Source organism: Pipistrellus kuhlii, unplaced genomic scaffold (assembly GCF_014108245.1).
Source record: "Pipistrellus kuhlii isolate mPipKuh1 unplaced genomic scaffold, mPipKuh1.p scaffold_m20_p_11, whole genome shotgun sequence".
NCBI lineage: Eukaryota > Metazoa > Chordata > Mammalia > Chiroptera > Vespertilionidae > Pipistrellus > Pipistrellus kuhlii.
In genome coordinates, this window is record NW_023425416.1 from 48,142,028 (window position 1) to 48,167,787 (window position 25,760).

The following is a 25,760-nucleotide window of genomic DNA, read 5'->3' on the forward strand; positions in this document are numbered from 1 at the left end:
TGAGATTCGTGCATTTGTGGTCACCTGTGTCGGGAGTGTGTTTGTTTTCCTTGCTACGGAGAAGTCCGTTGTAGGGATAGGGCAGTTTGCTCATCCATTCTCCTGCTGGTGGGGTTTGGCTGGTTCCCACGTGGGGGCCACGCAGGAACAGAGCCGCTGTGAACACCCTTAGGCACGTCTTTTTTTTTTTTTAATATATTTTATTGATTTTTTTTTTTTTTTTTCACAGAGAGGAAGGGAGAGGGAATAGAGAGCTAGAAACGTCGATGAGAGAGAGAGACATCGACCAGCTGCCTCCTGCACACCCCCCACTGGGGATGTGCCCACAACCAAGGTACATGCCCTTGACCGGAATCGAACCCGGGACCCTTCAGTCCGCAGGCTGACACTCTATCCACTGAGCCAAACCGGTTTCGGCTTAGGCACATCTTTGATGGACATGAATACTCATTCCTGCTGGTCCAGGGGTTGCACTCGGAGAACCACCGACTTAGCAGGAAAAACCCTTTTTCTCACCGAACGAGAGTGTGGAGGTGGGCGGTCCCGCGGTGGGTGGATCTGGTTACGTTCTGACGTCGCCAAGGACGTTCTGTCCGGCTCTTCTCCCCTCCCCACGCGTGTCAGCACGGTCCCGGCTTCAGGGTGGCCTCTTACCGGTCCAGGTGGCACCTCTGGGTCAGGGACCCTGAGGGGAAGGAGGTTTGTGGGGCCTTCTCTTCACTGTGCTTTTTTTTTTTTTTTTTTTTAATATATTTTATTGATTTTTTACAGAGAGGAAGGGAGAGAGATAGAGAGCTAGAAACGTCGATGAGAGAGAAACATCGACCAGTTGCCTCTTGCACACCCCCAACCGGGGATATGCCCGCAACCAACGTACATGCCCCTGACCGGAATCGAACCTGGGACCTTCAGTCCGCAGACCAACGCTCTACCACTGAGCCAAACCGGTTTCGGCTTCACTGTGCTTCTTAAAAAGCAACAGCAAAGAGGCTTTGCTTGCACTTGGGTTTGAGATAATCGGCTGAGTCTCGGCTTCTCCTGCCGCAGGGTCAAAGCCGCTTAGAAGGGCTTGGAGGCGTTCTCCGAGCCCTGCATTTTCCACGGGGAATTGCCTTCAACCTTTCCACATAGTACTCGCTGCTCCCCAGATCCGGGGCGGATCGATGCTTTTGTGGCCCTACTATGCATCATTTCCTACGGAGAACCGTAAGGCTTTCCGACGGGGGAGCCACTGAAATTCCCTCCCGGAGTTTTAGGAATTGAGGAGGAAGGTCCTGTGTGGCCTCCTCCTGTTTATTATACATGTGACCGCATTCGCTTTCCTGCCCGGTCGCCTCTTGACCTTGGGCCACGTGAAACTTGGTATGTGTGATTGTCATCCCGCTGAGTCCCGGCCTGACCTGTGTGTCCGCAGATCCTGCAGGCCCTGGGGAAGGCCTACCACCCGGGCTGCTTCCGCTGTGTCGTCTGTAACGAGTGCCTGGACGGCGTGCCCTTCACCGTGGACTCGGAGAACAAGATCTACTGTGTCCGCGATTACCACAAGTAAGAGGGCGGGGCCGCACTCGGGAGCCACGGCAGACACCCGCCGAGGCGAGTCTGCAGGCGGCTCGCCCGTTAGCCCACAGCCCTGCAAAGGCCTCACTCACCGTTTGCGGGGTGGAGCGGGGGCCTCGGAGCTCAGCAGATGTCTGTGCAGATGGGAACTGATTAAAGAATTACTTTTTTTTTTTTTAATGATTTAATTTAATTAATTTAAATTGAAACAGCTATATTAATGGCTGCCATATCGAACAGTGCAGCTCTAGATACCAGCCCTAATCAGACATATTTTGTGAATATTTTCTCCCAGTCTGTGGCTTGCCTATTCACTTTTTTTTAAAAATCATCTTTATTGTTCATATTATTACAAAGGTTCTTTTTTTAAAGTATTTTTTTTAATTTTTTTTAAAATATATTTTATTGATTCTTTTACAGAGAGGAAGAGAGAGGGATAGAGAGTTAGAAACATCGATGAGAGAGAATCATCGACCAGCTGCCTCTTGTACACCCCCCACTGGGGATGTGCCCGCAACCAAGCTACATGCCCTTGACTGGAATCGAACCCCGGACCTTTCAGTCCGCAGGCTGATGCTCTATCCACTGAGCCAAACCGGTTTTGGCTGATTCAAGAATTACTTTTATTGAAAACACACACACACACACACACACACACACACACACATGCACACACCAAAAACCCCCAGGTCACATCCTCCGGTTCACCGGTCTCCTCCCTCGGTGTGCCTGGGCCTGTGCCAGGCTCCTCGTGGGGAGAAAGCAGACAGTCAGTCTCTGTTCCGAGCAGAGAGGGGCCACGTGTGCCCGTTAGCACTGGGGGTGGATCCCGGAGTGTGAGGAAGCGCGTCCCAGTGAGTGAGCCAGGCCCACTGTCCGGGGCCGGAGGGGGCAGGGCCAGGCCGGGAGGAGGGCTCCCAGGAGCCCTGGGCCTTGCCCTCCAGAAGCACAACTGGCATCTCACGGCGTCTCTGCTTTCCCCACAGGGTGCTGGCCCCCAAGTGTGCAGCCTGCGGGCTCCCCATCCTTCCGCCTGAGGTGAGATGCCCCGCGGACCCGGGTTGCTCACCACAGGAGTTTCTCCCGGCTCTGTCCTTCGTGTCCTCCCCAAGCGGCCCCTTCCTCTCTCACCCGCATCCCTAGCCCAGTGGTCAGCAAACTCATGAGTCCACAGAGCCAAACAAATTCTTTAAACTTAAACTTCTAACGCCACTTCTTCAACATAGACTCGCCCAGGCCGTGGTATTTTTGTGGAAGAGCCACACTCCAGGGGCCAAAGAGCCACATGTGGCTCCTGAGCCGCAGTTTGCCGACCACGGCCCCAGCCCAGTGCCCTGCCGTGCCCTGTTTGCCCGCAGTCGGGGCAGACTCAGTGCTAGGTCCTGGAGGAGGAGGTGAGCAGGTGGCTTTCTCAGTGCTGACGACCTTCCAGAGGGTGGGACTCCTGTCCCTCCATTTCCCATGAGTCAGTGTGTCCTTCCCTACCCCCCCCCCCCCCATGCTAGTCTCTTCTCCTAAGGCTGCCTGCTTGTTACTCAGAATCCTTCCCTGCTCCCCTCCACACATACCCCATTGCCTGTGGAACCCAATGGGCCCCCCAACGTCTTGTTCTCGCTTTTTCTCGGCCCAGGGCTCGGATGAGACCATCCGCGTCGTGTCCATGGACAGAGATTACCACGTGGAGTGTTACCACTGCGAGGTAGGCCTCCCCCCGCCCAGGCCCCCAGCACCCGCTTCTCAGTCCAGGAGAAAGCCCGCCCAGGTGACCCAGGCAGGAGGCGGTTAGGTCCGGGCCTGGGGCTGCCGTCGGAGCGGAGGGAGGAAATGGGACGGAGCCTGTTCTGTGGGCGGAGGTGGGAGGAGAGGGCGGACAGGACGCAGGTGTTTGGGGCATGAAGGTCTTTGTCGTTTTCTCTAAGGCCCGAGTCCGCGGCAGCTGCCCCGCCTGCAGCTGCCGAGTGGGAGGAGCATGGGGTCTTGTGGGGGGGCCTCGTCTTCAGGCAGCTGTGCCATGTGCGGAATAGACCCCACCCCCCCTCCAGTGTGTACCAAGCTTGGCTGTGAGTTTGACACGCTGGTGTAGGCTTTCCGTCTGCCGGGAGCCTCGTTCTCAGCCGAGCCCTGGAAATCACAAAGACATTTCTCCTGCACCTCACCCCCCTGGGACACAGGGGTGGCTGATGGGTGTGAAGGTGGGGTGGGGGGACTCTGCCTCTTCCCCCCCCCCCTCACCCCCGGGCTGAGGACGGTTAGGCCCACCAGGGGTCACCCCTCTCCAGCCCTTGGGAAGGCTGCAGGCGCTGTGGGAGCCCGTGGCCTGCCAACCGGAACTACGTGGGAGGAGGAGATGGAGACGTATTTTGTGATGCTGTGGGGGGGGTCGGGTCGGGAGAACCGGGGTGTGGGTACAGATAGATCGCTCCCGCCGCCCATGCTGAGGAAACAGGTGGGCCTTGTCAGTGCTGCCCCAGGCGCGAGGGGCAGAGGGGAAGCTCCACGCTCCACGGTCCCCTCCACACATCCAGACCCACGCTCCGGTGGAAATCGAGAGCCACAGACGCAGGTCCCGCTGTCTCTTTGCTTCCTAGTAGCCACATTGAAAAGAAATTGCCCAGGGTCCATTTTGTGATAAACGGTACCCAGCCCCTTCTCTCCAGAGGGTAACCATTCCCACGTGGAGTCACCGTGAAACATTTCTCATGAGTCATTTATATCCTTCCCTCCCCCTCTCCCCGCCCCCCCCCCCCAAGCCTTGGAAACCTGGCGTGTGTTTACCCTGACATAACCTCCCATTGCTCACCAGCCCCATTCCTTTCTTTTTTTAAAATATATTTTATGGATTTTTTACAGAGAGGAAGGGAGAGAGATAGAGAGCCAGAAACATGGATGAGAGAGAAACATCGACCAGCTGTCTCCTGCACACCCCCTACCGGGGATGTGCCGGCAACCAATGTACATGCCCCCTTGACCGGAATCGAACCCGGGACCTTTCAGTCCACAGACCGACGCTCCACCGCTGAGCCAAACCGGTTTCGGCCCACCAGCCCCATTTCAAGTGCAGGATGGGGATCGATGGCGGGTGGCCCGGGGGTGGGGCAGTGCCGCCCAGACCTTCCCCAGGAGGGTGGCTGGGTGGGGTCCTGCGTTCGCCACCCCCTCGGGAGCCGCATCGCTGGCTCCCGGGGCGCTGGCCTTGGGCAGCCCCTTGGCTTGGCTGCGGCGGGACACGTGTGCCTCTCCCAGGACTGCGGCCTGGAGCTCAACGACGAGGACGGCCACCGCTGCTACCCGCTGGAGGACCACCTCTTCTGCCAGCCCTGCCACGTCCAGCGGCTGGAGAAAGGGCCCTCGCCCGCAGCCCTGCACCAGCAGCACCAGCAGCACCAGCAGCACCTCTTCTAGCCGGAGCCCCAGCCCGAGGGGCGGGGAGAGGCCCGGGTGCCTGTGGATTCTGGGAGTGGAGGTGGAGGTGGGGGTGGGGGTGGGGGTGGAGGAGGCGTGGCCAGCGAGTGCCCGCGCACATGCCTGGGGCCCTAGGCTTGCGACCCTGCCCGCCTGGGGTGTGTATTTCCCCGAGGGCCTGCGTCCGATCGCTCAGGAAGATGCTAGGACCCGGTCCCATCACAGGGCAAGGTGTGCACGGAGCGTGATTCATAAGATCTGGGGGGGCGGGGAGAGGTTCCCGCTGCCGATGCATCCATCCAACCCTTCCTCTCCCTCCAGGGAAATAGTGCCCCCCATGTCCCCCTGCACACGTACATGCTCAGAGTGATTTTGGGCTTCCTTCCGCCCCAGAGCTGCGTTCAGCAGAAGGGCTGCAAATTTTAACTGGTTGAGGCGAGAGGGGAAGCCCAAACACGAGAGCCAGTGCCGAAGTAAGCGAGGCGGGGCGCCCTCCTGCCCCCTGCCCCCTGCCCCCCGCCCCCTGCCTGCATTTTGTGTGCCCGACAGATCTGCGCAGCCAGGGAGGGGGCGCTGGCGGAGACCTGCCCCGCCCTAGACTCTGCCCCCGGGACAAAGAACTTGGTGCGGGCACCAGGCCTCTTTGCCCACCCTTTGCCCTTTCCCCTCTCCGGCGCTCTCCAGGGTCTGTGATTTGGGAGTCGCTTCTGCAGAGGCAGGTCCTCGGACCCCGCATGCCTCTACGGCTCAGGGAAGGCTGGGCTTCTGGAAGTCCTGCGTCCTGAGAGCCAGCGATAGATCCTCCCAGCCCCTTGTCCGCCAGGAGTGTGTGTGTGTGTGTGTGTGTGTGGCCTCTAAGCCCGGGCGGTGGAGGGCGCGCCTGAGGATAAGTTATTAGTCATGGCACGGGTTTCTCTCTGGCCCCCCTTTTGGCACCGGCATTATTACATTGGAAGGAACCGATATTAGGTACAGAGCTTTTGTCTCTCTCTTTTCCTCTTTTAACTGTTTCCTCCACTTTCAGTCTTCCACACACACACAACATACCTCACAGACACGGGCATCCCCACGTCGCAGGTAGAGGAGGACGTGGACCGTGGCCATGGGCTCAGGGACCTTCTTTGGTGCCTTAGGAACATCCAGCTTCTTGCCGGCCGCTCTCCGGTGGGCCCGGGCCCTGGGACCCTAAGCAAGGGCCAGCAGGGAAGAGATGGAAAACTGGGTGCTACTGCCTTACTTATTTCATCATGCTGGCTCCCGGGAGTGGCCAGGCCTGGAGGGCCACACCCTGGCAAGTTTCCAAGGCAACGTCTGAACGGAGGAGGCAGGGTTTGCCTTGCATGTCACAGTCCTGAGGCCCGAGGTCAGGATCCCTGGGCATTTCGATAGGAAGATACATACATACGTTCCTGTTGGTAAAAGGTTTGGGGGGCATTCGCCCTCTCAGCCTGCGGAGAGGGCCCCGGAGCCTGGAGCACTGGGACCATCTCACCACGGCCGGCCGGGCACGGCAGCTGGCGTCTGCTCTCTGCCTCCTCACCTGGCACCCCGAGCTCGGGATTGGGGCCGAGGAGGCTGGTCAGTGGAGCCATTCTGGGACTCCCAGATGTTCCCCCTGGCCCAGCTTCCCCCGCGGGCCATGTTTTTGACTCATCCGGTAGCAGTTGTCTGTAAGACGCAAGAATTGACGCCATGGGTGGTTGCACAGTTTTGTGAAATGTATTCTGCTGGGGTCCTTTGGCCAGATGCCACTTCTAGGCTGTGTGCTGTCTGTCCTTGGTTCTTTCTCATAAGCTGAGCCTCCTGGAAACCTGTGAATGAGTGGGGTTGGGGAAGGGACCCCTGGGGTCACACCCCTCTCTTCCCATCAAGTCCTCCAGCTGAGCCCGGGCAAGGCTGTGGGCAGAGGAAGCCAGCCAATGCGTCTCAGCCGCCTTTGCCAACTCACGGATGTTTCTGGCCCCGAGGACTCACCTTTGTTCCACTTTCGAGTCCAGCGGGAGTAGGAGGTGTTTGTTTGCAAATTGGGTAACTCGTTAGTTTTATCTGTGATTCAGTTTTTTTAAATGAGATTTTTAAAATAGACTGCATTGGGGTGATTCAGATCTCGCGGTCAATATGGCATTATTTTATTATTATTATTGAAGAACAATGAGAATTCCCAGATGAGACATGAGCAGCAACCTCTCTCGTGATCCGCGTCCCCCCGTTTTTCTCTCTCCTGCTCAGGCCTTTGCACGTAAGCCACGAGGAGATGTTCGCCTACCCGGTTATTTTAAACACTCTGTACGTTATTAGCCACGTGGACCTGTCATGAGGTTGTGCTTAGAGAGAAAACAAGCGCCTGGCAGACCAGGATGAATACGTTGGCTGTAAAAGGTAGAGCAAACAGCCCTTCCCTGGTTCCCTAGACAGCTCTTTGACGTTAGCCTGATTCCAGACCCCAGCGCCAGCCTTCTCCCTTGCCTCATTGCCCTTTCATTTTCCCCCCCTTCTTTTTCTTGCTTCCTACTGCCCCTCACCCACCCCCTCAGGTAGGGCCTTTCAAAACCTGCCTGGGTGGTCGAAAGGCGAGTAACCCAGGTTGGCCGCTCTGTCAGGAGTCTCTGCCTCTGGTGTTTCCTATCTGTCACTGAGTAAAGAGTGATTTGTTCATCTCTCACCATGGGAGGGCCTTTAGTCCTGTCCCTGCCACTGCAAGGGCCCTGGCCCTGCCCCCACAGGACTTTCCTTGCTCCTCGGTCAGTGCTGGAGTGACAGGCTCTTTCAGTTGAGTCCTGAGGTTGCTCCATTGGGTCCTGCATGGTGGGAGGGATTGTCACCAAGTTCCAACACCTGCAAGGGCTGCCGTCACCTTGTTTCCTTGGGCTTGGGTCACACTTACAAAAGGGAAAACAGAAATGTTAGGACTGGAGAATTACCCACAGTCCTTTGCAGGCCATCTCTCTGTGTGTGTGTGTATGTGTGTGTGAGTGTGTGTGTGAAAGTGAGAACTGTGAGGGCTGCTGACTCACTTGCAAAGAATGTGTGCGAGACTCGCCCCCCAAACCATGGTTGCTTGGTGCCGTTGTTAATAAGACCCTGTCTGCCAGGAAACCAAATTCTTTGTACTCTCCTTTGTGCTGCGAATGGTCCTAATTTCCCAGTTACTATTTGAAGTAACTTTCTGAAGTTAACAGATAAAAAATGAACAACAGATGTTGGCTATCTATTGTTCTGAGCCAGAACAGGACAGATGTGGGAAATTTCCATTGAGAGTATGAAAATGTCAACTGTGCAGTGAAAATTATTTTTCTCGGTCTCTTTTCTACAAATTTATTAAAAATTTTACTGTTCCTATGAAGTTATGCACAATGTTGTTCCTGTAAAATTATCCCAGGTTTCACTGTTCCTATAAAATGATTTAACATGTCATAACAATAAAACTCATCAATTTGTAGACCATTAAAGTGCTCTTCAACCTAATAATGTTGATCGGGTCTTTTGTGTGTGAAATAAGAAGACGGTGCTCATTGTAAAGTGGATTTGGTCTCCTTTTAGGGCTCTGGTTTCTTCTTTTTAAAAAAAATATATTTTTATTGATTTCACAGAGGAAGGGAGAGGGAGAGAAATAGAAACATCAATGATGAGAATCATTGATCTGTTGACTCCTGCGTGCCCCTACTGAGGTTCAAGCCAGCAACCTGGGTGTGTGCCCTGGACTGGAACTGAACCCGAACCCGGGACCCTAGAGCTCTGGATTTTTTAAAATACATTTTATTGATTAGAGAGGAAAGAGAGTTAGAAACATCCTACTGGGGATGTGCCGGCAACCAAGGTACATGCCGTTGACCAGAATCAAACCTGGGACCTTTCAGTCCACAGGCCGACGTTCTATCCACTGAGCCAAATCGATTTCAGTGAGCTCTGGGTTCTTAAAGGAACATATGGGTGTCAGAATGGGGAAAGGACTGAGATTTTTGTCCTGAGATGACCATGTTTTAGTCAATGACCTTAAGTAAATTATCAATAGTTTCCCAATATTTAAAAACAGGGATTACAAGTGTGGGAGCTGGGGGGGGGGGGGGGGGAAGAAAAGGGGGAGAAAAAAAAAGGGATTACAACAGAACTTACCTTAGGAATTGAGGTAGTATTGAATTAGTCCAAGTAAAGAGCTTACAGCCTTAATTGCTCAATAGGAGTGACAGACTTTAAGCTTACTTGATTTTTCTATTGGAATGACCAACAAAATAAATTACAAATGGTGTAAAAGTAAATGGAAAAAATAATACAAACACAAAACAATTTGAAAAGAGCACTTAATGCAATAGAGGGAACCATAAAATTAAAAATACTGGTACATTGGAACATATGAAAGTGAAAACTACTCTAGGTGCAGAAATATAAGGGGAAGGTAAACAATAAACTGGAAAAGATTGTAATGCAATGCAATCTTTGATAGCAAAAAATTGATATCCTTTATATTACAAAAAGTCTTAACAAATCTGCAAGAAAACATTGAATGCCTATATCAAGAGAAAACAGTTACATCAAGTAAAAGGAACTTTAATTTTTCAATTATGAAAATTGCAAAGAAATAATGAAACTTGTAAAATAGTGCTGATTAGAATGCAAGGAAACATGTTATTAATAGAAGATTTTATTGGATTTTTTTTGGAGGGCAATTTTAAAATACGTACCATGGGTTAAAAATGTCCACAAAATGGACCTTAAAAATGTCCACTTGATCATTTCACATCTATAAATTTATGACGTATATGAAATAACAGAATTCTTTTTAAAAAATGTAAAACTGACAACCTAAATTCCCAACAAAAGAGTAATGCTTAAAATATACTCTAATGAGATATCTTCGGAGAATATTTAATGACCTTACATATCAGGCAAAAAAGCTAAAGGGACAAAAAGAAAACGAAGACATTTCTGGTACAAGCGGGAAATTTGGAAAAATACGTGTGGGTAGATCCATATTAAAAATGTGGGGGGCGGGGCGGGGGAAAGGCCTCTAAGGGGAGGGGGGGGAAATTATGTGAATAGTAATGATCTGCGATGAGAACTGGCATTGTTTTTATTCCCAATCATTTTCGGTAGTTTACAAATGTTCTATATTTCCTCAAGAGGAAAAACACGTTATATTGGACAGATTAATCAATCGATCAGTGTGACTGGTTAATGGACAGCGTTGGATGTCTCAGCCACTCCCTGGCTTCGAGTCCCCTCTCCGCCGCAGACGTTTCCGGCCCTCCCAGGTCTCTGAGCCAGGCACCTATACAATGAGGGGAGTAGGTCGTCTGGCCGTAAAAACACACCCACGTCTTAAGGTTTCCCGATGGCACTGGGGGCCAGGTTACCTCGGAGATCTCCAAGGACAGGGTTGCAGACTCCTTGCACCGCGGAGCCGCTCGGAGGCGCGCAGCCGCACTGCAGCAGATCCTGCCCCAAAGCGGGTCAGAGCTGGAGCCCACCCCCTCCATCCCTGAAACCTGACCGGGCACCGCTCCGCACGCCACCGCCCGGCTTCTCTTCCGCGGGGGAAAGGCCAGGACTGCAGCCCTCGGTGCGCCTGTGCGTCATCCGGTGGCTACCCTCCGGCCATCGCACGCTCCCCCTCCCCTGCCCACCGCACTCCAAACTGCTACCTTTCCAGCTGCGTCTTCCTAAATGTGCCCCATTGTTACCGACTCTACAAGTGGATCATTCATGGGGAGCTTTGCCATGTACAAACCATCTGGTACTTTAGCCATAATTAATGCTTTAGCCCCGGGTTCCAAATACGGCTGAAAAGATGATATTTAGGGCAAAATAACCTGAAAACTGCAGATAATTAGCCTTTACCCTTGAATCACAAGTCCTTTTCAAGAAGGGCCTGGAACATCTAAACCCAGATGGGACAAAAGTGTACGCCTCGAGCCAGCCAGGAGTCGAACCTAGAATCTTCTGATCCGTAGTCAGACGCGTTATCCATTGCGCCACTGGCCCGGTACGAGTAACTTCCTCGCTGTCGTGTAGATCACCGCTTACGCAGTTTCAACAGGCTCGCCGGCACTGGCGCTGCCGCGCTGCCGCAGAGCCAGCCTGGGGCTCCTCAGGCTCCGCCTTTCCCCTGCGAACCCGCTCCGCCAATCCGCAGCGGCCACGTCACCGCGCTCCAGCCCTCTACGTGCGCCGCGTCTCCTGCGTGCGCTAGTGGGCGCCCTAAGTTTGTCCGCCGCCGCCTCCCGTCCGCTCGCGGGCCCGGCGGGGCGAGGGGAAGGGGTGGGACCAGGGCGCTGCAGCCGCCGCGCCAGGGTGACCGGTAGCGCCGTAGCCGAGGTGGCGACGCGGGGCGGGGCGGGCGGAAAGAGGAGGAAGGAGGTGGTGTTGCGGGATGGCGGCGACCACTTATGAGCGGCTGAAGCTGTGAGTCCGCGGGCGGGAGGCTGTGAACCGAAAGGGGCGGCGGCGGGCGGGCGGCAGGTGCGGGCCGCTGGCCCCGGGGAAGGCGCCTGGGTCCCTGGGCGGCTGGCCGGCTCGGCCTTCGTCTCCCGGCGAGGCCGCCCCAACGCCCCGGCCGAGTCCGCACAGGCCCGGGGGCGGCAGCCACGCCCGCTTTTCTCCGTCCCGCGCGGCCTCTGCGCCCGCGGCCGGAGCGCGCAGCTGCAGGCCGGGTCCTCACTGTGTGTGTGTGTGTGTGTGTGTGTGTGTGTGTGTGTGTGTGTGTGTGTGTTTTCTTTACTTTTTTTTTTTTTTTTTTTTGAGAGATGTTGGCTAATTGTGTCCTTATTACTCAGCAGAGAAAGTTTTTTTGTTTTTTCTTCTTATTTAATGGACCCATAGCCGCTTGTTGGAGTCCACATGCAAATGGACAAACCTTTGGGCATCGAAGCCTCCCTGGCCAGTGTTTAGGAGGCGGGGGTGGAGGCTGGGGTGGGTAAAAGTAAAGTGCAGTCAGTAGTCCTGCGGTCCTGAAGGATTTACTTGGCTTTGCATATTATACAACTCCAGCGTAAAGCAGGGTCTGAAGTCCACGTTGACAGGCGGAGGCTGATCCGGGGAATTTTGGCGCTGCAGGCCGACTTTTCCGTCAAGCCACGTCCTTGAGGCTTTTTAGACTAGGCTCTTGGTTGTTGGGGTTATAAATTAGGTCTTTGTAAGGTTATTTTGGCATGTCCCGGGAGAAAATAAAAACATGTGTTTTCCCTTAGCGTTACTGGCTGGCCCCTACGCTTTTCTCGTCTGCGAATTAACTTCGTTCTACTTCACTTGGCGTGTAATGCTTCAGCCCCAGGCTGGACATCCAGGGGCTGTAGTCTGAGAAGGTCTTTGGCAGTAGAAGCAAGATGTAATCTTTGAGGAACTTACCCATCCCTCCGTACATTAACATATCTTGGTACTTAAGCATAGGTATCTCATTTCCTTTGCAGGGGTAGGCAGACATCAAAATGTGGGTTGGGTACATTTCTATGCTCCCCCAGCACCTCAAGCTCACTGAACTTTCTGGAAGGTTCAGACTTAAAGTTAGGGATGCAAAATTGAGAGGGAGGTCATTTCAGCATCAGGTATCTTGTAGAAAAGAGGATGACTCTTCCCTCAGCCCATTCCTTTTGCCTCTTCTCTCTACTGCTGTAATTCTCTTTGAAAACCGCAGCTGCACACTTCCCTGCACATTTTCCTGGCCAAGTTTCCTTATCCTCCCCCACACCCCCTTTAAGGTGATGATCACCTTGTTGGTGGATGAATCCAGCTGTGTCTTTGACCCAGGGTGCCGGCTCGGCCTGTGTCACATGTGCTCTGCTGGCTAATTAGGTTATGGCTGTCCATCTGATAGTTACTAAAGGGCTTAATATGATCCTGCGCCACGTCTCAGGTGCGAGTTAAGCCACACGGAACCTAGGCTAGATGCGCTCAGAGTTGGGTTACGGAAGGCAGCTGAATTTTCCTGTGGTCAAGATTGAATGGGATGGGGAACTTGAGCTGCCAAGGAGGCACTAAGTGCACCAGTCTAGACCTAAAAAAAAAAAAAAAAGCTCTCCATCCATAAGAGAAAGGAAATTGGGCCCTCAAGTGATGAGACCGATGCTTTTGTATTGATTTTGGGTGGGAAGTGGAAATTATAAATGTGGGAAAAGAAATCGGGGGTTATGTGAAAGGCATTCTCTAATTTGTCAGTCTTTAACTTGTTTCCCTGACAAAAAGTTTTGAGTGTTTCTGTAAATGTAAAGATACCACCTTTTTGCAACTTTGTTTTTCTTGAAGGAGTTTGTGAGTTGAAATCTCCCCTCTTAATTCCTTTTTGGCTCTTTCTGCTGTGGGCATGCTGGCCAAGGTTTTTAAATGTGGCCTGATCTAAGGAATGTTCTTTCTTAGATGCATTTGGAGGTGGAAGTAGTTTCCAACCTATATTAGAATTGGTAGGACACAATAGCTGTTTTTACAAACGTGTTTCAAGATTTTTTATAAATAGGTTTTAATTGATTTTAGAGAGAGGGGAGGGAGAGGGCGAGAGAGAAACGTGTGCCCAACCAGTGACCTTTTGGTGCATGGATGACACCCTACAACTGAACCACACAAGCCAGTGCTTGAGATGTGTTTTAAGAAAGATGCATACAAGAAATAGTTTGATAATATTTTATTACAAAAGTGTTGCTGCTGGGTTTATTTAAATATTGAGGTACTTGGAATTCTACATAATAATTTGTTCTGTATCAGAGTCCATCTGTATCCTGCTATGAAGTTCACCTTTCTAAGAGCTCTGGTTTTGTCCTCTACTCCCTTGCTTCCAGTCTCCATTTTCATTTTATGGATCTTTAGGATTAAGTCCCCATTTCCAAACCATCTTTACTTTTAGCCTCTTCACAATCTGTGCTCTAATTTTATTTCCCAAAACTGCCCAGTGCCTTCTCCCCTCACACCCCCACTAGACTTGGAATTTTTTTTTTTTTTTTAGCTTCAAGCTTGGGCTTATTTTGATCCTTGTACCCAGAATGCCTTCTTCTCCTCTCCCCTCTTTCATACTGAGCATATCCATGATAGAGTTGAAAGATATCAGACTTTTTTAGTCAGAACAGACTTAGATTCAGATCCTGACCTTGTTACTTGCTTTGTGTCCTGGCCATGTGACTTTTTCTAAAATGGGTTCTCATCCACAAAACGAGAACATTACTATTTCATGGGATGATTCTAAGGATGAAATACCCAGGTACTTAACAGACGCTCACTTTCTCTGAGAAGCCTTTTTCCACGTCATTCCCTTCACTGAGCTGCCCGACCAGTCAACTATCACAAGGATGAGACACTGAAAACATCTATATGGTTTGCACATTCTGTCTCAGGATTGACTAACAGTGTATTTACTGGCTCATGGACAAGAGGACCGAGCTACAGTGATCATTGTGTGCACCACTCACTTTGCCACCTAGAAATGATGAAATCACTATAAATACCTTGTTTCTCCAACTAGGTTGCAAATATGTGGAACCTCTTAACCTTGATTTCTCTCTCCTCCTCCTGAGTACCTAGCATAAACCCTGTGTAGAGCAGATCCCCTGTGAATCACCCGAGGAAAGGAACTTTCTAGTGTAGAACACCTACCAGCACTGCAAAAGTTGAATAGCCTGGAGTAATTTGGAATGTAGTCTTTTGAAGTAGCAACTTAAGTCATTTCATGTGTATTAATGTATTTCCAATGGTTCTGTGAGGGCATCGTGGCTAAAGACAGGGAAATAGTGGCCCTGGCCCCACAGTCAGGTCACAGCCCAGCCACTGCCGAACTGGTCTAGGAACAGCAGGCCCAGAGTCTAGTGATCTTTCCATTACACTGCATTATTCAAGGGACCTTTTGCCCCTCTTATCAGATTGCTCTTATCTTAGTCTACAGACCTGTCTGGTATGGAAATGAGTCATTTATAATTGAAAATAGTTATGTCCATACGGATTTTTTAATATGGGAAACAGAATATTGATTTGTTCAGAATTTAAAATTCATACTTATTAAGCACCCAGGAAATTCTTAATGCTTTATTACTCCTTTTTAAAAAATATATTTTATTGATTTTTTACAGAGAGGAAGAGAGAGGGATAGAGAGTTAGAAACATCGATGAGAGAGAATCATCGATCAGCTGCCTCTTGCACACCTCCTACTGGGGATGTGCCCGCAACCAAGGTACATGCCCTTGTCCGGAATTGAACCTGGGACCTTTCAGTCCGCAGACCGACGCTCTATCCACTGAGCCAAACCGGTTTCGGCTACTCCTTTTTCCTTTTAAGCGATTTGTGTATTTATGGATTAATGTCAGTGATAAAAATTTGAAATTACAAAATAATTACAAGTCCATTCTTGCAAACATTCAAAGCATTTTAAAGCATTCTTTTAGAAGGTCAACTGAAGTACCTGTAAGGCAAGAAATGTTTTAGAAAGTGAATCAGGCAGGCTGACCTCTGAAGAAACATTGTTTCCTCCCTGAGGAAGTTCCCTTTCTTAAAGATTGTCATAGCCTGAGGTCAGTCAGGCAGATACATGCTAGCTACCCTGAGAACAGATGTAAACTAAGCTACACTGTGACATAGGCGGTCTATCTAGTACAATGAACATTCAGATTATCCACATCTCTCTGCGAGGAAGGATGGAGGGAAGCTAAAATGATGCTCATAAATACAGGCACAAGTGATCTGAAGTTTGTTTCCAAGGCCTTGGTAGGGTGGAGGTTCAGGCTAAAGAGTCTAGGTTGGTGCTAGGCTGCATTAGAAGACCTGCTGGCTTGTTTTAGATGTGTATTCCCAAGCCCCGTTTAGGCCTGCTGAGGCCTGGCAGCCTGCAGGTCCAGCCAGCTGTCTTGGTAGTTCGTATGCACTCGAGCAGGTATGTGGGGGCTGGGCAGAGCTGATGGAAGAGCACTCTGGAGGGCCTGGAGCTCTGCGAGACTTTGCTGTGGGTTAAAGCTTCATGTTCGGTGGCATTTAGATCTGGTCTTATCGATATGAAGGAGACTGGTTTTGAGAGAAGAGGTTTTAGGATGGACAGAGTAGGAAGTAAATAGGATCTCAAAGATTTGAGGAAAAAGATGGAATTAAAATGAACCAGCTTCCTAGAAATATCAGCTTGGATTTGGGAATTAGGTTGGGCTTCTGGGTGGTGTGGGATGAACCTGGGCTTATAGGAGAGGGTCCACAGAGTCACTCAACCAGAGAGACACTGCTGGGACCCAAAGGGAGGAGGGAGGGGGTGGGAGGGAGCACCGTCTGGGTATGGGTGCAGTAGGCTCACGGGAATCATTTGAGGAACCACCTTCTTACTGCTTTCATAGAGCAGCTGCATCATTTTATATTCCCAACCACAATGCATAGGACTCAGATCCTCCACAGCCTCAGATCCTCCACAGCCTCATCAGCATGTGTTATTCTGTTTTGTTTTGCTTTTGATAATAGCCATTCTAATGGGTGGGAGGTCAGCAAATAGTCATATTTTTTAAGTAGGTTAATTTTACTCATAGTAGTTTGACAGGATTTTTAAAAGGTCAGTTGTTTCCTGAAATATATAAATGTTACATGGGGAGAAAGTATGTTTTCGGATACTAGAAAATCATATTGCCAACACTGAAAGAAAATAAAAATGACATCTGATTAAAATAAAAATGACATATAATTAAGTACAATATATTGCCCTTCTTAAAATTTAACAAGGGTAATTTTTTAAAAGCACTCTTAAAAGCTATTGAATCCCATCCTAGCTGGTTTGGCTCAATGGGTAGAGTCGACGTCGGCCTGCGAAAGGTCCCAAGTTCGATTCCAGTCAAGGGACATGCCTGGGCTTGGGCTCGATCCAGGAGGCAGGCAGTCAGCGGTCAGTGATTCTCATCATTGATGTTTCTATCTCTCTGTCCCTCTTCCTTCCTCTCTGAAATCAATAAAATATTTTTTAAAAAGTTATTGAACCCCAGGTGACTGTAAGGTTAAATGCGCTTATATTAAATATAATAGAATTGCCCTGTTAAATTTAATTTTTATTTTCTAATTTTATAAGAGTTCTTTATTGTCGTATTACATATGTTCCCCTCCCCCCCATTAACCCCCTTCAGCCTGCCCTGAATTTAATTTTTAGTTGCTTGTGATTTATTTCCCCCCTCCCCCCATATTTGGGCAGTAATCCATAAAAGGAAAATAATCAGCCAAATGAAAGTTGATAATAGGAAGTAATTGTTATTTAAAGATTATGTTATTTTTAGCTATCTCCCAAAATATTTGTCATCTTAACGGACACTAGAACTCTGGGTTGATGTTGAATCCCCTGTCTTGAAGGAAACAAGGTAGTATTCTTGTTCAGTGAGAGTAAAATACCCATTGGATTCTGGTAACCTCACCAGAGGTTTATATAGGACCAGAGTTCTTTTCAGTGTACAGTATCACTTTGAACTTTAGAGATTTTTTTTTTTTTTTATCACAGCATAGTTAAAGAGCAAATCATGTTCTTGAAAGGGTTCCCCTTGTCTTAACTTCTAAAATTTATTTCATAAAATAAGCAATGTGAGACATCACAGCAATTGAGGACCTTTCTTTTTGTAGTAGGGAGAGGATTTTCTCCTAGATTTTTGGTTATAATTGAGTCTTTTGTCTTGGTTTCCATGTATTTATTACATCAAAAACTCAGTATGGCCTGTTGACTGGTTAATTTTGAAAAACTGGCAAACTTGGCTCTGTAACACATTGTAGACTTTCAAATCAGAGAAACAAACCACCCCCTTTTCCTCCTCTTTATTAGTTACTTTATAACATCAAATCCAGTTAAAATTCTGACCTGTCAAGATCTTTTCTTAGCTAGGAGTAAGGAAAACAGTTTTTAAAATTCTGTCTGTTCTGCCACTGAGCCAAAGAAAACATCAATTAAAGGCCACATATGAAAACCAACTTAGCCCTGGCCAGTGTGTCTCTGTTGGTTGGAGCTTTATCCCGTACACCAAGAGATCCCGGGTTTGATTCCCGGTCAGGGCACATACCTAGGTTGTGGCACTTAGGAGAAGCAAACGAGGTTTCTCACTTCAATGTTTCCCTCTCAGATCAATGCTCCTACCCCCCCCCCCCCCCCCCCCGCCCCTTCCTCTCTCCTCACCCTTCGTCTCTCTAGAATCAATAGACATGTCTTCTGGTGAGGTTTAAAAGAAAAAAACAAAACACTTTAATGTAGTTGTTTGTTATAGTCTCTAAGAAAATTGGTTGGAACTTCTATCATTTTGTGTGAAAAAGACTGAGGGGAATGGATGAGCTTAAAGTCCTTGGTAGCCTGCTTGGTGAAGATTAAAGACAAAAATAGTAAAACCATACTCACCCACAAACTCTGGGTGTTTGCTTAAGGCTTTCTGACTCAGTAAGTGCCGGACAGTTAGTTTCCGGTAGCTTTTGAAATGAAACCTGGGAAGCGTAAAACATAGAGAATAAAATCTATTAAGGTCAATTAAAGAATGGTGGGAAGTGGAAGGAGGGAAAGAAGAGGACGTCAGCAAAGGGACACGCAGGTGACTATGAGTTGGGATGCTGCTGCTATTCTGACTAGTGGGATTCTGAGTCATTGCTTGTCAGTACTCTTCTTAGCTGGCAGTCACTGTTCTTATCAAATTCTTAAGCCATTTTCAATACCATTATCAGACCAACCTGATGGCAGCACCAGCCACTTAGATTCCCGCCGGATCTCCCAGAAGGTGACATCCAGCAGCAGTCAGAGCCCGTGGACTAGAACTCTCTGCCTTGATCCACAAGTACTCTTTATTTTAATCTCATACATGCATATGGTTTAAAAGTAAACAGTTCACAAAGCTTATAATGAAAGAGACCTCCCTACCGCACTTCTGCTCTCCCAGCCCCTCTGCCCCAGACACATCCACTTCAACTCCAAGCGATTGCTTCTGATATTTCACTCCAGAACATGTCTGTGCTGCTGTGTCCTGGTTTTTTCACTTTTAGTCTCTGATGGCTTCCTGCTTTAGAAGATGAGAATTATACCACATTCTTTTATACCACATTCTTTCCCTCTCCTCTCGGTGTAGTTATATTCAGTGGTCATGTGGTTATGTAGATGTGATTCAAATGAAGTCAGGAGAATAGTATAATTACATAGTCTTATAAAAATGTGTTGTTTTTTCTGGGGTTGAAAAGTGGCTGTTTTCTTTTTATTAACCTTTTATTAACTTTCAGTGTCATCCCCACTAATTAATCTTCCGTTTCAGCAGTAAAACTCCTTTCACACATCAGGAAACTCAATTTTCTTCTCTGAGGCTTACTCTGGAGCCTCTGCCCCTTGCTGTAATCTGGATGGGCTGTCCTTCCGGCCGCATAGTTGTCCTGTAACCTCTCTGCCCCATCATTTTTCACGTCTCCTGTGTGGGATTCCAAGTCTAACTCTTGATTTACTCTGTTTTTGTGAAACTACCGTGTTTCCCCGAAAATAAGACATACTCCGAAAATAAGACCTACTTACAGGTTTCCTTCTGAGTGAAATATAAGGCCTCCCCCCGAAAATAAGGTCCCCCTAGGCTAAACACGAGAGATTTGGTCCACTGATTCTGAAAGAAATGGAGTCATAAGAAATTCACCAGGAAATTCAGGAATTGAATTATGATGATGTTCCAGAAGATGGTGACATGATTGTCATTGAATAAATGAGTAAATTCTTGATACTGTAGGATTCACAGTTTGTCTGGTTTGTGTTGACAACTACTGTACCGTATATAGGTAATAAATTTACTTTATTTTCATTTAACAATAAATTTGTACCATATTCTTCTTCATGGAAAAATAAGATATCCCTTGAAAATAAGACCTAGCGCATCTTTGGGAGCAAAAATTAATATAAGACACTGTCTTATTTTCAGGGAAACAGTAACTTTTCCTTCTTTCTAACAAAGAGAGCAAGAAGTGACTTTTAAGATATGGCACACCTGGAAATGTTTTTATTCTCTTGTCACACTTGTTTGATAGTATGACTATGTATAGAATTCTCGCTTAGAAATTATCCTTCATAATTTTGAAGACCTTGCTATTGAATAGTTCAATAGTGTTGCTGTTGAATGTTTCAGTGCTTCCTTTTCTTGTTCCCCCTCCACTTCTCCTTGATCACAGTTGTGCCAGGAGCTTTTAACACGTTGTTTCATTTAATCCCCAAGATTGAGCACTCGCACACCCAGAGTCTTCTACAGACCTTCATTTTCCTAACAGCATTTACCACTGCCTGAAACCACGGGGTTACTTCCTACTACACTGGTTGTCTTTCCTATTACAGTGTAAGCTCTGTGATCCAGGACTTCATACAGTACCTAGAACAGGGCCTGGGATGGGGAGGCACTGGGAACTTGGACAGCAACGTCAGGATTAGAACCTTATTTGATGGGTTTCAGAACTGAAGAACAGACAGGATGAATAACTTGCTCAAGTTCGCACAGCACAGGCAATCTAGTTCTATGGATTGGGCTGCTAACTACTATGTTACCTTCTGCACCTTGTTGAAGATAGCAAATTAGCATTTATTATGATTTTCTTGTGTGAGTCAAATTGGTGGTTTTACAGCAAATTAAAATCTTGTCAAAATTAAATGTACAAGGGAATTCATAAGGATTGTGTAACAGCTTCATCAATTCGGAAACTGGGACAATGATGTAAAATTGTTATAAGAAGTAGTTCTTTAAGAGTGTATTTCATTTGGTTTAGATATTTATGGTTTTAAATTTCTCGTAGGCATATCACAACTGAAAAATTTTACGTGGAAGCTTGTGATGATGGAGTGGATGATGTGCTTATCATCGACCGTGTGTCCACAGAGGTTACCCTCTCAGGTATTGTACAGCCAGGTTTACAAGTGGCAGAAAGATTTCATCCATAAGCTGCAATAATTATACTAATCAGAGTGTGCCATTGTGTGGATCTCTGCGTGTCTTAATGAAGTTTTAATTCTTGCTACCTCATTTGATTTCTATGCATTTTATGCTTTCTCTTTTTTCCAAAAAGGAGAAATGATTTTGAAAATTTTGCAATCTGTAAGGACTTAAAAACATAATTATTCCTTTATCTATACTCTTTCAGGATTGGTTTTGTTAATGTCCAAGTTCCTTCTAGCTGTAAGATTTAAGGTATTTTGAATGTGATGAGATTGTTTTAGCATTAATTGTGTGGAATTTTTATAGCAGCTTTTAAAAAAACATTCATGACTGTAAGGGTAATTTAATGAATGAAAAATAATATAAACATCACTGACTATAACTTTTGTTTTAGACAAATGATATTTCTAAGCTTTATCTTATCCATTTATCCAGTTATATTTTGGTTTTGATTACCAGTTTATACCCCTACTGCACCCCCAGTTGTGTAGAACACTGATTTCTGACTAAATTACTGTGAAATAATTTTGGTGACAAATTAATGTACCATTATCACATTTAGAATTTCATTTGTTTAAAATTCATCTCTAGACCGAATCTATATTTTTTCTTAAGTACAGCATTTGAGTGACCATGGAATAGGCATTGAAGACACAGTAACTATCCTTTAAATAGATAAAGTGAAATATGAAAATATTGCATAGAACAGTAAAGTGCAAGAAAGGCATGACTCTACATTTCCATTTCCTTGGTTATGTGATTAGTCTGGTAAGGACCATAAATAGAGTTTTTATTAGATCAAATGGAATTCGATCTCTGTTTCAGTTTGATTTGACATTTTTTGGTGGATGCTCTCTCAATATAGTTGATTGGTTTTAACTAGTCAGTGTCCTGCTCCTGAACTTCTATATCCCCTGTTGATACAACCTAGTGTTTTATAAAAAATATTTAGTATAGATGTATTTTCAATTGTCTTTTACCTTTCATTGACATTTAATTTGTGGGTAGAGATTGCAGACACATTTGAGTGGGTCACGAATAGTTTGGATGTAAAGATGATACCACACACTTCCTCATCAGTAGATACTTGAGGAGATACTTTGACCTAAAGCCAGCGATGATGAGGGTGATTGCTCAGTATCTCTGCCAGTTGGAAATGCAGACCATTGCCACGGAAAGATTGATTTTCTTTCTTCCATGAAAAACTAACCTATTATAAATTATCATAGTTTTATTGCTATTCCACTCCAGTTAATATAACTTACAGCTCTATCTGTTCAAGTTCATTAGATGACCTCAGTATACTCAGGATTTTCTTTGTGCTTTTCATTGCACTCATATTTCTATTTTTCATGTTGTTAATTGTGGGACAACATTGCTAAGTAAATTGAATTTCTAGATAAAGCAAGTGAATTTTAGACCTTATTGAGAATTACTTTCTTCAGAATGATAGGACTGCCTTTAGAAAAAATAACTTGGATTTACAAGTGTTTCAGTGATAATTGGACTGTGACTGAAAGAAAGATTTATAGCCACATGAGTTTGGAAAACCATGAATTACACAGTGGCACAGTTTTGTTTTACCTTAGGCCAGTGGTTGGCAAACTCATTAGTCAACAGAGCCAAATATCAACAGTATGATTGAAATTTCATTTGAGAGCTAAATTTTTTAAACTTAAACTTCTTCTAACGCCACTTCTTCAAAATAGATTCACCCAGGCTGTGGTATTTTGTGGAAGAGCCACACTCAAGGGGCCAAAGAGCCGCATGTGGCTTGCGAGCTGCAGTTTGCTGACCCCGGCATTAGGCCTTCTCAGAGCTTTTATTCTCCTGTGCGTTCTGACTTCCTGGGAGAGGGACTAGGGGTGATGTGGTGAAGTAAAATAAGCTTCTTTAATGGGGCATTATTCCCGAGACTGCAGTCCTACAAAATATGTTATGTAAACATGGCTGAAAGTTTAACAGTAATGAAATGAACCCTATAGTCCAAGATTAATAGATTAATTTATTAATAAGGGCATTGATAAAGTCACAGTTCATGGTGATGCCTCCCTATCTGGACAGGTTACTATTAGACACCGGTGGAGGCTTTTCCTTCCTCTGTCTCCCTTGAATCTTCGCCTGCACTTCCCACATTCTTAGGCATAGCGAGGCAGGTCTTTGTTGCATTCCATTAGTTGCATGTTGAGATTAAAATCATGTCTCAGCACTCCTCCCACTTACTTTTTAAATCACTTAAAGGGATATAGACCTTCTGGCAAGAGGTTGAATAAACTTAGTTGAAAATTGACATTAGAAATAACCCACAATTTACCTATAGGAATGCTGAATCATGTTACATTTGATACCGTGTTTGGGATAGGTAGAGACCTTAGTAATGTGGACATCTTTATTTCAAATTCTGCCCAAATGGAGGTCTAATGAAGGAGTATTGCTTTCTAACAACAAATCACGTTTACTTAGTAGAAGTAATGATTGAAATCAAACTAAATTTCCCATGCTTTTGGTGAGTGTGTTCTTTGATTTTTTTTTTCTTTCTTCTTTTCTTTTAAAGTCAAGAAAGATATTCCTCCTTCAGCTGTCACAAGAACAATATTTGGTATCCTGGGCACAATCCATCTGGTGGCAGGTAAGGAAGAAATAAGAAATAAGCTAAGATGGATAAATAAGGTAATTAAATTGACACTTGGAGTATAAGATGAAGGAACACTTCATATCATGCTTTAGGCAATAATCTATGGATTTAAGTATTTGTCATTACTTTCTAAAAGTAATATACCCCAAATGGCTAAATTTATGAGCCTGAGGTCCTATTAAAAAAGAATGTTTCATAAATCCTAAGAGGGTTTAAATAATTTAATGCATGGGTGGATCAGAATATTCTACTTTCAACTCTGGACTGAGTTGAATATGACGTTGTGCATGTTAGAGAATGTTACCTGATTCTGAGTAATTAGAAAGTGGTTTTATTAGTCTAAATTTCATTTAATTGAACTTTTAAAATATTCATGTTGTTTCAGGTATTGTGCTAAATTATAAAAGATATATGTCCTGCCCTAGACAGTTGGACTCAGTGGATAGAACGTCAGCCTGTGGACTGAAGGATCCTGGGTTCAATTCCGGTCTAAGGCACATGCCTGGGTTGCAGGCTTAATTCCCAGTATGGGGCCTGCAGGAGGCAGCCGATCAATGATTCTCCCTCATCATTGATGTTTCTCTCTCCCTCTCCCTTCCTCTGAAATCAATAAAGATAATTTTTATTAAAAAAAAGAAAATATGCAATACTTAAAAAAGAAAAGAAAAAGATGTACATCCCTTTTGTGCTCACTTTGCAGTCTAGTGAGAGGCATGTCGGTAGTAAATTACTGCAGTACAGTGTGACAAGGTGTAGGAGAGAGATGTGCCCCAGGGAGGGCACCTTGTGGACAGAGCCTTGAACAGAGCTTAAGAATTAAGTAGTGGGAAAGGCTTACCCTGTTTTATTTGTGGGGGATGCGGTGGCCAGGGTCAGGGTTGGTGCATTGTGCCTGGTGCTGTGCCGGCTCCTTGATGCCTGATTGCTCATCTTTGTACTGATGCTCCAGACTTACGATGGGCTTATATCCCAATAGACACATCATATATAGGTTGGAAATATCCTAAGTCAGAAATGCATGTAATGCACCGAACTTCATAGCTTAGCCTGGCCTACCTTAAACGTGTCAGAGCACTCACATTGGCGACAGCTGGGCAGCATCTCTGATACATGAGCACATCAGTTTACCCATATGATCATGTGCCTGACGGGGAGCTGTGGCCTTCGGCCAGCGCCCAGCATCATAGGAGGGCCTCCTGCCGAATATTGCTAGCCCGGAAAAGATCCAAATTCAAAAATTGAGGTGTGGTTGCTACTAAATGTGTATCGCTTTAGCACTATCGTAAAGGAGATAAATCCTATGTCAAACTATCAAATTGGGGACTATCTGTAATATTGCATTAACCAGTTATACTACTGCCCCGGCACTTTTCTCTACCATCATAGAATGACCGACAGGAAGGACAGGAGTGGTGTAGATGGATCATTGCCTACAGTGGCCAGATCTCATAACTATGTTGATTTAGGCTAAACACTGGGAAATGCATTAGCAGAAGCCTGTCTGTCTTGGGGATGACAGGAGATGGAGGGAGTGAAGGAGGGAGGGTGGGAGGGAGGGAGGAAAGAGTGTCTCTGTCTCTACTCTGATCTGCTAAACCAAAAGCTTTTGTGTTTGTCTTTCTGAGAAAAATAATTTGAACTTTCAATAGGAATTTTTCTAAATAATATGCTGATCTTACTATTTATAAATCATAAAATTGCTTAAAAAATTATGGGCCTTTTCTCTGTATAGTACAATACAGTCTCATTCGCTAGCCTTTGGAATTTAAACAACAAGGACCACTTACTACTTTTGGCATTAGAGTTGCTTTATTTATATTTATCTGAGTTTGGTTTTGCTTTATTTTTTATTTTTTATTTTTTTTGCAGGAAATTATCTAATTGTCATTACCAAAAAGATAAAAATAGGTGAATTTTTTAATCATGTAATCTGGAAAGCAACAGATTTTGATATTCTTTCTTATAAGAAGACCATGTTGCACTTAACTGATATTCAGGTAAGAAATGGAAGCACTTACTAATTGCAAAACTCAAAGTAGTACCATGGGAGTGGAGAGGGAGGTGGAACACAAAGAACATTTGCTGGATTTTTTTAAGCCTAATTATTTAACCATAAAGCAAGGTTGCTTTACATACCTTTACATCTAGCCATAAAATGTATTAAAAAATTCTTCATATATTTAATTTATCTTGGTTTGTATCTTTAAACTGACTCAATTCTTAACTTGTAAAATTTCATATGGAGAGAAAACAGAAAATGCATGTTCTCAACACCCGAGTTTAACTTCATATATTTTTTTAAAGAAATAAAATGTTAGATATCTTTGAA

At 46.2% G+C, this 25,760-nt stretch overlaps 2 protein-coding genes, 1 long non-coding RNA gene and 1 other non-coding gene across 15 annotated transcripts in view; 2 read left to right on the plus strand and 2 right to left on the minus strand.

The window, feature by feature from the left end:
- The window catches only part of LIMD1 (LIM domain containing 1), a 46,247-nt gene extending 37,827 nt beyond the window's left edge, over positions 1-8,420 (plus strand). For 2 of the 3 annotated variants that reach the window (XM_045579491.1, XM_045579490.1), the window contains 3 exons: positions 1,415-1,545; positions 3,188-3,256; positions 4,801-8,420. In XM_045579491.1, coding sequence (XP_045435447.1) covers positions 1,415-1,545; positions 3,188-3,256; positions 4,801-5,329 — 729 coding nt within the window. In that variant the 3' untranslated portion in view covers positions 5,330-8,420. Of the gene's footprint in view, positions 1-1,414; positions 1,546-2,543; positions 2,596-3,187; positions 3,257-4,800 lie in introns of all 3 variants that reach the window. The other variant, XM_036432060.2, reaches the window with a different exon arrangement.
- Positions 8,421-9,584: 1,164 nt separating this feature from the next.
- On the minus strand, positions 9,585-11,152 carry LOC118715579. Its single transcript, XR_004986939.2, has 2 exons — positions 10,887-11,152; positions 9,585-10,225 (listed from the first exon to the last, which is right to left on the minus strand). It is a non-coding gene; the product is annotated as an uncharacterized LOC118715579 (long non-coding RNA).
- On the minus strand, positions 10,866-10,938 carry TRNAR-ACG. The gene has a single exon. It is a non-coding gene; the product is annotated as a tRNA-Arg (tRNA).
- Positions 11,153-11,219: 67 nt separating the features above from the next.
- The window catches only part of SACM1L (SAC1 like phosphatidylinositide phosphatase), a 37,738-nt gene continuing 23,197 nt past the window's right edge, over positions 11,220-25,760 (plus strand). For 6 of the 10 annotated variants that reach the window (XM_036432063.2, XM_036432064.2, XM_036432065.2 and 3 more), the window contains exons 1-4: positions 11,220-11,358; positions 20,657-20,754; positions 23,351-23,425; positions 25,301-25,428. In XM_036432063.2, coding sequence (XP_036287956.1) covers positions 11,327-11,358; positions 20,657-20,754; positions 23,351-23,425; positions 25,301-25,428 — 333 coding nt within the window. In that variant the 5' untranslated portion in view covers positions 11,220-11,326. Of the gene's footprint in view, positions 11,359-20,656; positions 20,755-23,350; positions 23,467-25,300; positions 25,429-25,760 lie in introns of those variants that run through there. The other 4 variants (XM_045579494.1, XM_045579495.1, XM_045579497.1 and 1 more) reach the window with 4 other exon arrangements.